The sequence below is a fragment of the Camelus bactrianus genome, chromosome 3 (assembly GCF_048773025.1).
Source record: "Camelus bactrianus isolate YW-2024 breed Bactrian camel chromosome 3, ASM4877302v1, whole genome shotgun sequence".
Lineage (NCBI taxonomy): Eukaryota > Metazoa > Chordata > Mammalia > Artiodactyla > Camelidae > Camelus > Camelus bactrianus.
Genome location: NC_133541.1, coordinates 95,003,105 through 95,017,773, shown reverse-complemented (window position 1 = coordinate 95,017,773; position 14,669 = coordinate 95,003,105). Strand labels below are relative to the sequence as shown.

Below are 14,669 nucleotides of genomic sequence, written 5' to 3'. Positions count from 1 at the left end.
GGGTAACTTGTGCTACGATATCTCAGAAGACAGAGCTGGTTCTTCCCTGGGTGGGACTGCTGTGGTATTAGAAGTTGAATTTGGGGCTACACTCTCAGATCACCCCGTGATCCCACAGGAATGTGCTGGTCTGATCTAGGAAGATTTGAGTTTCTTCTTTGAAGTCAGTTTAAAAGAAAAAAAAATTTTTTTAAGGCTGGTTTGAGTTTAACAAAGTGGCCAAAGCCCCTCTCTTTACCCTCACATAAACAAAGAATACATTGTTCATGTACCCAGTGTGCTCTAAATAAGACACCAGATCAGATGGAGCAACTCAGTCTTGCATAAGCCTTGGTTAAAATGTAGTTTTTTGAAACAACTAGGCCAGTAGCCAGAGCGGAATTCTTTAAATGGGACAGATGCCGAGAGAATGGCTGGTCTCCTTTAGCACCCTTCCAGAAAAAAAGCAAGTCTGGGATTACAGCTTCCAGTGGCCTACTTTAAATAGACACTTCTCTGGAAGATGACTTTATTTATAAATATTTTAAAACATAAAATCCAAAAAATATAACTCAATGAAGTAGAAATTACAATGCATGATGGTGGCCCAGTGGTTGGCTGTTGGGATACACTTCTTGCCCAGTATTCTAATGGTTGACTGACCTATTGTGGTGGCTTTATGACAGACACCTTTTACATTCATGATGGTTCTCAAGAAATTAACAATATACTTTAACATGATGGAAGTTACTGTGTTAAATAGGTTTTTTCAAACTTGAGAGGTTTTGTATAAAAATATGAATACTTCAGGAAATACTTCAAGCACTTTAGTAGTCTTGGGAGGTAAGGGTACTATTAAAATACCCCTTTTGGATTTTATGATGGATGATACAAAGTAGTAAGAGTCCTCTTTGTCCTTGTTTTCCTCTAAATAGGGTATGTACTTGTGGAGTGTTCGGTCTTTTCTCTCTGCCCTCAGAGGAAAATGAAGCCCAGTGGTGATGTGCATGTTTCTGGCTGGACTTTTTTAGGGGCTGTGGGTGGCAGTTTCCAGCGCATTCTCATAAGAGCAATGGTGGCAGGCTGGCCTGCGCCTGCAGTCAGATGTGAGGTCAGAGGATTGAAGGGTTAAGAGCAGAGATTGGAATGGGAGCTTATACCTAGTGTGAGCCCCACTCTCTCAGTTGTGGCAGGACTTATCTAAGGGGAGATGGCAAGAGTAATCCCTGGCTTGTGTAGGTTCAAAGTCCTGAGAACATGTTTACCATAATAGAGAATAAGCGCCAAGTTTTGTGGCTGTAGGGAAAAGAAAAATGTCATACATACTGTTACTGAAATAGCTTATTCCTCAGGGTCAAGCTTTAAAAAAGAAACCCAGTAAAAATTATCTTTATTCTCAAGTCAGAAAAGTTTTTCTATGATATGCATTACCAATACAAAAATAGTTTGAATACCACGATGGTCATTTTTTCCTCAAGAGTTCTTGCAACGCTACACTAGAATATAGATCTTTGGATTCTGAGAAGCCAGTGGGTAAAGTAAGAACTAAAGGCTTTTGTTGAGGGGGAGTGTGTGGGTACAGGAACAGCCCTTTTTCTTTGGATTCAGGCTATGTACAGTGAAGAGGAGGCAAAAAAAAAAAAAAATACAACTTAAATTAAATTAAAAAAAAATTTTTTTAAGGCTCAATTGAAGCTTGGCTCAGAAGTGGGTTAAAGTAGGCTGTGGTGAAAACCCACTGTCCACCACGAGAGGTTTTCTGGGTGCCTTGCTTTGGTTGTAATGGTCCTCCTTCCTGCAGCCCCATAGGGAAACTGAAGCTGGCCTAGTTTCATGCTGGAAGACAGGCACTGGCTGTCTTGAGGTTTGGTTTGCCCTGTCTTAGAACTGAGAGCTGCCTAGACTGACATGGATAAGCTGGAATTGGAGCTGTGAAAAAGGCTCTCAAAAGGGGGAGGGATGCACACTGGATTTTGAGCCATGACTTACTTGAACCTTTGATTGCAGCCAGTAATGACTGAGGCCTTTGGTATCAGGGAGTCTTAAGTGATTGAGTTTCTCAGGAAACATTTCCAAGTAATTTGAACTAGATCTGCATACCCCCACTACCCACACTTGCCTGATAAGGTAGTGTCAGGTTATTCTTGTTGCCTAGGGTGACAGGCCTAAAGCTAACCAATTCCATTTGCTTCTCTTCTTGCAAGCTCCTGAGAATGTGGCAAGAGGTTTCCTCTGGTCCATCATAGAGATAGCAGCTGGTTTTCTGTAAATGGCTTCTGTTGTCTTGAGCTTTGTGGTTGTGACCATGCTCACATGTTTGATAAACCAGCTCATTCTTGGTCCATGAAGTATCTGGTATGGGGAGGGCTTGGCAGTGGTGGGGTTGGGGGGGGCAGGGTGGGGAAAGCAGTTGGGCTCAGTCCAGCCCACCTACGACCTATAGCAGAAAAGCAAGGGAAGCAGGGGCATCTGGCTAGCAAGACAGATGTGAGAAGAATAGATGCAGGCCGCCATAGGCATATCAGATAGCACAACACAGATCTGATTCCCACCATTTGGAGCAGTTTGAATTGATGGCCCCAGTTTCAGGCAGAAGTTGTGCAGCCTCTGAAATCTCCAGGGCCTGGACCCTGAGAGGGAACTAACAGGGCCCCTGGCCGGCTTACACGGGCTTTGGGGCTCTGCCGTCTCCTCTCAGAGGGCGGACCCCTGGAGGAGGCTGTGTGTCCTGTGCACGCTAGGCTGCCTGTCTCTGAGGCTCCTGTTGCTGTACCTCTGTGCTCTGTAGGTCGCTGTGAGGGGCCTGAGGGGGCCCAAGGTGCTGGGAGGCTGAGAGTGGCCGAGAGACCTGGTGATGTAGGTGCTGGCTCCGCAGGGCTAGCAAGCAGTTCTGTGGGAAAGTGGGGCAGCAGGAGGTATGAGGGCGAGTCCTGGGGGGCTGGGGACCCGGGGCAGCCTAGAGCACTGTCATCGGAAGGAACGGGGCTGGGGCAGCGGCCTTCTCCGGGTAAGTACCGAATGCATTTCTTTTTCCTCCTAGGAATAGTGAAGAGAGTTATCTGTAAACAGAGGGTGAATTCATAGTCATACACCACAACCAAAAAATGCTGTCCTTGCACAGGCCTAACTGACCTCTTGGCCCCTCTCCCCGTGACTTGGGTGACATGCCTGTGCCTTCACTTAGCACTGCACCTATTCTGAGCCTGTCCAGATGTGGGGCAGGTGCAGTTCCCAGCATAGCCACATGGTGGCACAGGGACCTTTTGTAGTTTAGCCTGTGGTCGGCCTGTTGTTTTTTGGTGAGCCATCTCCTAGTCTAGGCCATTGAGGCTCTGCTTCACGTATCTGTGGGGCTCAGATCTGATTAAGCAAAGGGCCTGCAATACTTGAGGCTTCTTGGGCTGAGCAATCCTAGTGCTCGAAGCTAAGCTCAGAACAGAGAAAAGGAAGAAATGGACATTGACTCATCTCAACCATTTCTACCATCTTACAGTTCTCTGGGCCATAATTTGTCTCTGAAATTGGAATGGATGAGGACAGGGTCACCTCCCATCATATATACATACACATACATACTTATTCCCCCAGTTCCTCTTTGTCCTTGGACAGGGAGCATGGTGGGCACTCTGAGAAACTGGACCAGTATTCCCTGGAGTCAGTGAACTTACTGCCTGGAGTAGCCTCAGCCTTGGCCCTACCTGGCATGGCCTGATCCTAAACTAGGCAACGTTAGCCAGTTGGTAGGTATACCTTCTTTTCACATACACAAGTATCTCTCTATTATACGGTAAAACACACAGGTTTAGTGCCTCAAGGCCTGAATAGGGGTACCCCTGCTTGTCCCTCCCTACCTCTCAAACCCTCTGGACTCAGTAGGGACCTGACAATACATCACGGGGCCACGTGGCATCTAGGTTATTCAGGTTGTTCTCTACTGTCATTTTGTTCTTTGGTTTAAGGGCTCAGGATAGTATAGCTAATATCCCAATTTGGAGAAGTGAGGAAGCTGGTGGCCCATGATGACTTTGAGGCCTGGGAGCAGGGACTCAGGCCACCTAAATGGTGTGTGTGAGATACGTCTGCTGCCGATCTGCTAGCACCAGACCATCATTACTAGAGGACCCCAAGCACCAGAACTATCTTCTAAGTCTGCTTTTCCTTACCTTCTAGAACATTGCCTCTCCCCCTCCTCCCACCTAGACCCAAGTGATATCCCCACAAGCTGTGTTCCGTGTTTGTTCTCATTCTTAGGATGTATGGGCCCCCCAGTCTGTGGGTATGCTGGGGGCAAAAGAGGGCTGCAGGCCCAGCAGAATGTGTGCAGAGTCAGGGAAGCAGCTTGAAGCAAAGGGAGGATGGTGGTGGGGACAAACCCACCTGCATGGACCACACCAATCCGTCTGCTGGTTGAGGCCAAAGCGAGCACGGCATTTCTTAGGCGAGCCAGGGTCTGCTCACAGCCATGCCAGAGGGGCAGAGCAGGGCAGAGGGCGAGCAGGCAGGCAGCAGGGCAGAGCAGGGCCCAGAAAGAAGAGGTAACATAAGTGTTAGCCAGTCACAGATGCCCCATAGCCCCCACAGGCAGAGGGCCTCTCCATGGCACAGCCAGCCCCAGTGGGAGCCCTAGGGCCCAGAACTGAGAGATGTCAGGAAAGGTTGGCACCCAGCTGGCAGTATAGAGGCAGTGGGAAGAATGGTGGGGGTGGGGAGAAAAGGGACCCTATTGGCTGGCTCCTCTCCATGGCTTGTGGGGCCCCTTACAGCAAGGGAGCTGAAGGGAGAAGGGCCTACAGGGGCCTGTGGAGACCCAGCCTCTTCTGTCTTAGGGCTACCTGCCCCCTCCCCATTTTGTCTGGATTTTCTTCATCTTTGCCAATGCCCAATGTGCCTGACCCATATCCCTGCAAGCTGTAGCTTAAGCTAATGCTACACACTCTTCCAGAAGTAAAGTCCATTTTTCAGCCTTTGAATAAAGGCTGAGGTCTCTGCTATGCCCCAGTCTTAGCCTCTAGCTTCCTTGTGTCGGGGCAGCACAGCTGAGAAAGTTATTCATGGATGTGGAGTTTGAATAATCAGAGTTGGGGCAGGAATTCACCCACAGAAGATTGCAGCAGGGTGTGGCCTCCTTGGGTCCTCTACCACAGAGCACTGTGCATCATCATGAGAAACTGGGGGTGGGGTGATAGAGAAATTGCCAGTCACACAGCAGGCTGTCTGACTACTAGACTCAGGCATGGGGCCTGGCTCAGCCTTTGCTCAGACAGCCTGCTGCCCACCTCCGCAGAACTAACTAGGAGGCAGTGTTTGGGTTTAGTCATGAGTCAACCGGTCAGTTCCTCACTACTTTCTCTGGCAGAGGCTACCTGTGAGCGGGACTAACAGAAGCTGGGTGAGGGGGGAGTGGTGGAAACCACTGCTTTAAGAATTGGCTTCTGTGTCTTCCTGGGACTTAATATAGCTGCTCCTCTGGTGAGGGTTTAACTTGTGAGATGCAGGCCTTGTTTCCAGAGGGCCCAGGCTCCAGGCCTTCAAGGTTCGTGGCTGAGAACTCTGCCTCACCCTCTGGGCAAAGCAGGGCTGGGGCTGCTCATGAAATGAGGATCTGGAGAGGAGCCTCCACTACTGCTGAGAGAAGGCCTCACCTGTGTTGGATTCTTGGTGCTTCTCCCTTGACCGCCTCTTCTTCTTCCCCTGCAGAGAACAAAGCAGGGGATGCTCAGGTCTGGGAGGCGGACACTGTAACCCCAGTGAGCGGGTGGTTGGTACACCTGCAGCCTTCTGCCTAGCCTGGCTGCCACTGGGATTCCAGGCACACAGTCCACTCTGAGCTGGGGACCCTGGTGTTTCTTGACTGCAATTTTTGCTAGGTTACCCTGGGGCAGTTAGGGGCTCCTCCTCCCTCTCTCACACTGGTCTCCCTTTTGAATGGAGGTGACTTCCAGGCCCCTTCCTCCCCTCCTGTTGTTCTCCAGTCAAATACTGGACCCTGTGTGGAAGTGCACACTGGGGGGAAAATAGGACATGAGCCAGCCTTTAGGGGCAGCTCCCCTTGTTTGGTCCTCTTCTGACCCCCTGTTCCACCACTTCCCCTCCTCATCTGTGCCTTCAGGACAGTAGTCCTGCCTTCCCTGGTGAGACTGTGGCCTGGAGTATGACATTTTGAAGGTTCCCCTACTGTATGTTGTTGGCCACTCACATAGTTGTCCCGCGCCGACCAGCCTGGGTATAGCTGCATGTGCAGCTGCCTCTCCTTGCGGGCCAGCTCATAATATTTGGCCTGCTCTTCTCGCGACAATGCGTGCCACTGCAGGGGAGGGGGCACATGGGGGTGCATCAGGGAGTCAGCAGGCTGCACCAGGGTGAAGGTAGTCTGGGGCCACCCATACCAGCCCACCTGCCCCTCATCCTCACCCTGCGGCCCAAGATTTGGTTGATGGCAGCGCTCTCCTTGAGCGTGCATTCTGCAATGACCTTGGCTCTCATCTCCTTCATGTACAGCATGAAGGCATTGAGTGGCTTCTTGATGGTTGGCTTCTTGGCCTCCTTCTCTGCCTTGGATTCTGCCTGTGTCTTCCTGAGAGGCACATAAACAGATCACTCAGGAGCCACCATGGTGTCCACCTAATGCTACCACTCTCTTCTAGTGTGTCTAGAATGTATGTAAATGCATGGATACTAGGGTTTTTTTAATGGAGTCTTTTTTTTTTTTTTTTTTTTTTTTAGCTGCCTCAAAATAGACGAGCAGAGTTAAGTTACTGTTCCTTATAGGAATACTGCTGCTAAGTAAGGAAAGTATGTGCAGGACTTCCAGCCCCTTCCCTATTGGCTCAAACTAAATACTCGTTCTCCATCCCGCCCCTCCCTGCTGCTTCTGAGGATCAAAAAACAGTGGTTGGTCAGTGGCAAATGCCACAAGACAGCTTGACCAGAGGCCTCCTTTGGCAGTCTCTGGAGCTTCCAGGCAGCAGGTCTTGGGCCTGGTGGGAGGAATGTGTACGCTGAGGTCTGCTTACCCTCACCCCTTCCCCTCCCTCCTGTCTTTTCACTCACAGGCTGCGGTCATAGGGCTGCAGCTCCTGCTTCCCTGAAGGGGGCACAATGGCTGGGTGGGGAATGGCTGCGGGGTGACCAGGTACACCAGAGCCTAACATCAGGGATGGGTGGGTGAACCTAGAGGCAGAAGGAGAGTTAACACTGAGCCGGGAACGTATGAGCCAGACCTTTGAACACAGAGAGGCCCCTGCACAGACATGAGGACAAGTGAATAGATGCCCCACCTCCACTGGCCTGCAAACAGTTACACAGACATATACAAATACCTGCTCCCAACACACTGCACAGACACATCGACAAAATCTACATATATGTCAAACTCAGGTGTTTACTTAAGTCCTAAATAGCTTTTGAATCTGTCCCCTTCTTACTTCCTTCCCTCACCAGCTCAGCCTCAGCCTGTGGCTGCCCTGTGGGCTTCATTGCTTTCCTGCTTGACCTCCCAGTCCTCTCTCCATGTAACAGCCAGAGTGACCTTTTAAAAACACCTGAGTGCTCCTGGCCACTTGTGTTAAAATTCCCCCACTGCCCATAGGATAAAACTCAGGCTTTTCCCTAGGCCTTGCACAGTCCTGCATGACTACCCTGCTGACGTTTCTAGCTGCATCCCCCCCCACTCTCCCCTTCCTGTTTCCCATCACTTCCCACCCCCAGCCATCTCCTGCTATTACTGTTACTGCTGTTCCCTTTGTCCCCCTCATGAGCTTCCTTTTCATGAGGCTCTCCCTGACCCATCAGACCTGGCTGGAGTCTCCTTGGGGGCTTCCCCATCGCCCAGGTATCCCTTCAGCTGCTGCTGTTTTGTCTATACCTCCCACCCTGGGACTACGAGCTCCAGTAGGGCTAGAAATGTCTGCTGAACTCCTTGTTTCCTACCTGGCATGGCTCTGTCACTGAGGGAGTGAGCTAAGTGAAAGGACACACGTATACACATACCCCCAACTTTCTGGCTGTTCGATGGACACCAGTCTGTCCCTTGCTGCTTGTGCAGGTATGGAGTCTCAGCATGTAGCCCCTAAGGGCTGGGGGTTGGAGACACATGTAAAAGGTGCTGCCTTGGGCAGACCTCAGGGGATGCCCAAGAGAGTTGTCCTGCCCCGCCTACCCTTCTCTCATCAGGGATACACAACAAAGGTGAGTGCACTGTCTCTCCCTGCTCTGCAGTGCTCTGCACAGTACGGCCTGGGCTTAGGCCTCTTGTACTCCCACTGGCTTCATTCTCAGGTACAGGGCAGCATGGGGCTGCAGAATGACAGACGGACAGATGGACAGACGACTAACACAGGGCAAGCACTGGCCTGGGCATGGCCTCTTGTGGGCACTGAAGCCTGGGCAACAGGAAGCAGGAGCCTAGCTTCAGGGTAGGGGACTCACCTGGGGTAGGGGGCGCCAGGGGCTGCGGTGGGGGCAGGGAAGTGCTGTCTATATCCGCAGGAAGGGGACAGGGGGTAGAGAGGAGGACTGGGCCTGTGGTTGGGAGAGATAGCTGTTAGCAATCTGACTACTGGCCAAAGGTGGGGAAGGACTTCGCCACCTTGCTTGGGCCTGACCCCTAGTGTAATAGGGCAAATTGGCTTCTGCTTAGACCTCTCCAATGTATGTTTTTAACACCTGCCACCGGAGGGCAACCTGTGCTATACCTGTTTCCCTCTACAGACTTACCTTCCCTCTACTGGTGCTTAAGGGATAGAAATGGCATCATTCTTCTGGAACCCAGCTTAGTAGGCCCCTGAACTCCCCTTCAGCTTCGCCTCCTGAAATTTCCCTGCCAATACAGGGTTGATGCCTGCCCTACGGGCTTTGTACCCACTGTTCACACTGTCGGGATTGTTCTTCTGCTCTACTTTGTCTGCTTCAACTCCTGGTCATCCATCATGGTCTTGCTTGGCCCAAAACATCCTTTCTCTTGAAAGCCTTTGAGAGTCCAAGATGGATGAGGCATCCCTCTGGGCTCCTGCAGTTCCCAAGGAACTGCTAACAGTGCCCAGTCACTGTCCGGCCACTTGCCCGAGTTGTGTGTTAGGTGGGCTGAGTTCTGAGAGGGCAGGGACCTGAGAATGAACCAGCTTCAGCAGCGCTGCTTTGGTACCCAGAACCTGCCATGTGCACTTCAATCCTGGGAGGTACTAGTAGGGGTAGTCCTGATTTATTTTCAAGGTGGAACTTTATCCAGAGAGAATTTGGACATGGAAGAGTAAGCTGAACTTGGATAAAGGGCAAGGGGAAAGGAGCAGGGGCGCCCATGGTTGGACTTCTGCCCTGCCCCGCCTTCCTGGGAAGCCAAGCTTTCCTGCCATTGGGTGATTGCCCCAGCCTAGAGAGACTAGAGCCCTGCCCGGGTCACACTGTGGTTGATGAACAAAGGGCCACGTAGGAGGCCCAACTCCAGCTGAAGACGTGCCCTCTGGCCCATGTTTTGGCCTAGCAAATGGGATCCAGGCTGGCTCTTCCTGGCCCAGCTTTTGTAGACGCTCAAGCAGGCTGGCGAGGGGCCTGAACTCAAGCAGGTACCACAGGGGCAGGGAGGAACCTGCCCTTCAAGCAGCTCAGCCAAGGAAGGGACCAGCCAGCAGTAGACATTGAGGCGAGTGGGAAATAGCCCCCTGTCCACCAGGCCACCAAAAAGCAACAGCCTCTCTTGTGATCATTCATGCTGTCACTTCCCTTTTCAGGCCTACCTTTTCTTCCTCACATACTCAACATGGCCCTGAACAGCCCATGGTTCCCCTATTCAAGTCTCGTAGACATTAAGGTGGGATTCAAGTGCGACTGGGGCTGGGACCAAGAGCTAGGTTTCCTGCCTTCCCAAAAGGAGTCTGTCTGGCTGGCTGATGAGCAGATAGAGCTGCTGGCCAGCCTCTGGTACCTACTCAGAGCTGGCAGCTAGGTGCTCGGCACAGAAGGGTGCAGGAGGAAAACGGAAGGGCAGGTATGAGTCCAAACAGCACAAGGTACCCCTTTCCCATTGGGCCCTCACTCACCAGCTCACAGTGTGGGGGAGCTGTCCCATGCTGCCTGAGGTCAGAGAGTAGAAGCCAGAGAGGTCAGGGGTCTGCAGAGGCCTGTGAACTCCTGCAGTGGAGAGGAGCCAAGTAAGTGAGCCAGCCCGACCTGGAGGCCACTTCAGCTAGTTAATGCATCCTAAAGCCTCCTGTGGAGCCCTCCTAAGATCCCACCTCCCTGTGCTAGAGGACCAGACATGCTGGTTTGTTTAGGACTATCCCAGTGTGATAATTTATAGCACCCCATTTACAGGCTAGGGGAAATAAGGGCAGAGGGTTTGGGTGACTTGCCTAAGGACACTGGCTGGCCAGTGGCACAGCTGGAGTCGTCTAGGCCAGACCTCACCACACCCTGGTCCAGGACTGGTCTGCTATTGGCCATCTCTGCTGGGGGCTCTAGCCTAGCTTTCTGGGCAGGAGGCAGACCCCCTGGCCTGGGGATCCAGGGCTCCACACACCCACCTTGCCCCTTCCTCCCCAGGGTTGAGTCAGCAGATTTCCCATAGCCGACAATGGCTGATTTCAGAATGACTTTGCCTGAGGCTGAGGTGAATCAGCCGTCACAACCACCACTTTCCATTTTCTCACTGTGGGGAGGGAAAGGCTTCAAGTTTTGTATTTATCAACTTTACACAAAGAAAGGCTTCAAGTTTTATATTTATTAACTTTACACAAAGGCCTGCTCCCATACAGGCACTGGATAGTCACTCAGGCTTTAGATTCCTATCTCAACCTGAAGCCTTCAAATTTTGACCTGGCACTCTCTCCCCCAGCTCTTTGGTATCCTCAGGCCCCTCATTCTTCTTGGCATTTTGGGAGGCCCTGAGTTTGTGCAGCCCCCGGTTCTCCATTTGTACAAAGGGTCCAGCCACCTGGTCTCTTGACTGCCCCCCGCCCCAACTCCCTGGCTCTGGGTCCCATTGAGTCCCTCCCCATCCTAGATCCGTACCTTGCTTCTGGCTGATGTCAGCTGGTGCTGGTGTGGGGTGTGGGCTGCTGAAATGTTCATAGAGAGGAGAGAGTTGGGGAACGCCATGGGAAGGCTGACTGGCCTTGTTGTGCTGAAAAACGAGGAGGGTGGGTGAATGGGGGTGACCTGAGGAAGACACAGGGCTGGGGTGCACGTATAGGAAGAGCCCCAATTAGCTGTGTGCAGGAAGCCCAACTGTCAAAGGAAAGTGGAGTGGTCAAAACCACATGCCTCACAGGACAGGGCCCCACTCAAGCCACCCTGTGTTCAGTGGCCCTGCCCTCCTGGCAGTCTCCGCCTGCCTCCAACTTTGCCCAAGCAGTTCAACTTCCTAGAGAGCCTCTTGGTCTTTCTGTGCCCCCAATTCTAGGAGGCACATCTCCTCTGTACAGGAAATTCTTCATGCCTCCTGCTTTCAGAGATCTCCCAGTTTCTCTGAGGCCCTCTGGCTTTTCTAGTGGGCTACTCACAAGCCTCCAGCCCCAGGACAGTCTGAAGCTTGCTTTCTTCCTCCTTCAGCCCCCAGACTGGGGGTCTTAAGTCTGACCCTCTGGAATCACCTCAGGCTTAAGAGGATTTGTTGACATAGGGAAGGGACCCCCCTCCTCGGTCCTCTAACTCAGGGGAGGTGGGGCCAGGTGCGGCCAGTCCCCCCAGCCTCCACACTTCCTGTTTCCTAAGCACCACAGGACTCTTACTTTTCACACTAGTCACATGGATTTGTCATGAGATGACTCACTCAGGCTGGGAAGGGGGCTCCCCACGAGACCCAGCCACAGGGAGTCTGCTGCTCTGGGCTGCGGCCCGGCTCTGCATATCCTCAGTGCACACCTGTGCAAGCCAGGGTCCTGGAGACATCACCTACAACTGAAGCTCAGCTCCACTTAGAAAAGACCACCTGTAGGGATGCTGCTGTTAGGAGCACAGATGAGTGAATTCTGACCCCGCGGCACAGAAGAAAAGGGACATCTGTGGGGCAAGACAGTAATGAGGTTGTGGTCTGGGCGCCTTCCCACCCTGCAGGTGAAATTTCTCACTGGGTGAATTTAGCCAGACTCCTTAACATCCCTGGGCTTCAGTTTCCTCTCCTGTGTTCACGGACGGGGTTCATGATCCCTTTATCACCAGGTCTGGGGAAGGTCAGGGTAGCTCTTGGTGAGGAGGCCTGGCACAGGTCCCTTGGTACTGGCTATTGGGGGTCCAGGGTGGGGCTAGAGGGAAGGGTGGCTATGGGCTCCTAGGGGGGCACAGGGCCTCACACCTCCCAGCAACAGCCACCACCTTCCCCACATTCCTCCCTCCAGGGGAGCTTGAGGCTGGGCTGCAAGCTGCACCCTTCCCCTCAGGGCTTGGGAAATTGCTGGCGTTGCCACCTGCTCATCCGTCTGCCCACCAGGAGGAGCCTTACATACCAGGGCTAATCAGCCTGCCTTCTGAGGCAGGAGTTAATGTTCTAATAGCAGTGGCTCCTCCTTTGGGGCTGGCATGGATTTGGCACCAGCCTCTTCCTGAGCCTGATGCCTCACCTCTGACCAGAGCCCCCAGCTGGCCTCCTGGGGCAGGGCAGAAGAACTTCCCTCTCAGCCCCAAGGAGGGCTCTCCACTGTGAGCTTGAGGAAGTGTCCACCGACCACGCTCAGTTCTTGGCCTTTAAGAACTTATTACAGTATCTGAGCCTCCATTACCTTGTCTTAAGTGGAGATGATCATAGGGTTGTTGTGAGGATAAAGCAAGACAATACCCAGGAACTCCATTACTCTGATGTCAGGTAATGGGAAAGGGACATGCAGGAAGCTCCTCATGTCCCTCATGTCATAAGGAAATGCAACTCATAGGGCTTCCCTAGCCTTCTGGTGCCAGGACTTACACGGGCCAGACGTTTTGGTCTTATGCTGAAAGGAGTTTGTCTGGAGATGGCAGACACACCTGGCAGCCCACTGGGAGCATCACCTGGGGAGAGTGATGACAGTGCCATGCCATCCCTGGGCCTGGGTTGCAGTGACTTTCCTGCTGCTGATCCAAGGCCAGGCTTCCTGAGCGAGCTGGGGGAATCTCGTGGCACTCTCAGGCTTTCTTTTATCCCCAGCACCAAACCAGACACAACGGTAACAGATCAGGAGTATGGGGGAATGGAAGGTGGAACGTGGGGTCCAGGCCTGCAGGTGGCTGGCAAGAGAGAGAGGAGTAGACTGGCGATGGGTGTGGGGTGTGTGGGGCACGTGAAATCCTTCATGTACGGAGTACCTGCCACATGCCAGGCACTCTGCCAAGCACTTTGCAAGCCCAATCTTTGTCCCAACAGGGTACCAACAGGTTGCCATTTCTCTCACCTGTAAATCCTCTAGGTGCCACCTCAAGTCTTGCTCCCCATTACTGCAAACCTCAGCAGAGCTGTCCCCATTCACTGCCTCTGGTTCTTAGCTCTCTTTATCCCTTCATCCAAGCCAGTCTCTGGCCCCCTCACTTTACCAGGTGACCCTTGTCAAGGTCCCCAATACTTCCATGTTGCTGATATCAGTGGTCAATTCTGAGTCTTCCTTTTACCTGACCTCTCAGCAGCACTGAACACAACTGGTATCTCCTTTCTCCTTGCAACAGTTTCCTCACTTCACTTCCAGAATGTCACACTTCCATGATTTTCCTCCAGCCTCACGGGCCACTCCTTCTCGGCCATGTTTGTGGCTCTTCATCCTCTTCCTGACCTGATCCAAAATGGGCCCTCAATTCTCTATCAATCCTCACCTCCCAGGGTGCTCTCATCCAGGCTTATGGCTTTAAAAGTCTTCATCTGATGACTCCACATCTCTATCTCCAGCCCCACTTCTCCTAGGAATGCCACTCTCCAAATGCCTACTCAACAACTCAGAGTAGGCATGTCCCAAACAACACATCCAAAGTAGAACCTTTGACTTTTGCCCCAGACACTGTATCTTCCTTAGTTGATGGCAATTCCCTCCTTCCAGCTGCTGTGACCAAACTGCTTGGAGTCATCTTTGACGCTCTTTTTCTCACACTACACATCTGATTTGTCAGCAAATCCTAATGGCTCTGCTTTCAAAATATATCAGAGTCCAACCACCATTTCTTTTTTGTTTTTGTTTTTGTTTTGGGGGGGTAATTAGGTTTATTAATTTTTTAAATGGAGGTACTGGGGATTGAACCCAGGACTTCATGCATGCTAGGCAGGCACTCCACCACTGAGCTATACCCTCCCCCACAACCACTTCTTCTTTTCACCCTATCCCCACCTAGTCCAAGCCACAGTCATTTCTCACCTGGTGACCGCAGCAGCCTCCTGCTCCCTCAGGCCTCCATCCAGCAGTCATAGAAATCAGATCACATTGCTGCTCAGCCTAGAGCCTCCGACAGCCTGACCCAGGCCCACAAAACTGTGTGACCAGGCCCCTAACTACCTCTCTAACCCCATTACCTTCCTCTTTCCTCGCTCACTATGCCAGGACTTGCCAAGGGTGCTTCAGCTTCTAGCCTCCTCTGGTTACTCCAGTGACAATTTCCACACCAGGCCGTGATGGGAAGTGGGCTGGAAGTGCAGCTCTAGGCTTGCGGACTTTTTCACCATAGGATCCTGGGCCAGTCTGGCCCTTGTAAAATGAGCATGAGAATATCAACCCTGCCTACCTCACTGGTCACAGATGCAAAAATCC

General features: G+C 52.1%; 1 protein-coding gene across 1 annotated transcript in view; it reads right to left on the bottom strand.

The window, feature by feature from the left end:
• Positions 1-457: 457 nt before the first annotated feature.
• The window catches only part of TCF7 (transcription factor 7), a 32,536-nt gene continuing 18,324 nt past the window's right edge, over positions 458-14,669 (bottom strand). Inside the window, 10 exon segments of the mRNA XM_074360669.1 lie at positions 458-2,799; positions 2,801-2,845; positions 2,847-3,015; positions 4,357-4,429; positions 5,622-5,670; positions 6,176-6,283; positions 6,391-6,553; positions 7,030-7,149; positions 10,014-10,104; positions 10,984-11,095. Of these exon segments, the coding sequence (XP_074216770.1) occupies positions 2,674-2,799; positions 2,801-2,845; positions 2,847-3,015; positions 4,357-4,429; positions 5,622-5,670; positions 6,176-6,283; positions 6,391-6,553; positions 7,030-7,149; positions 10,014-10,104; positions 10,984-11,095 (1,056 nt within the window). The 3' untranslated portion in view covers positions 458-2,673.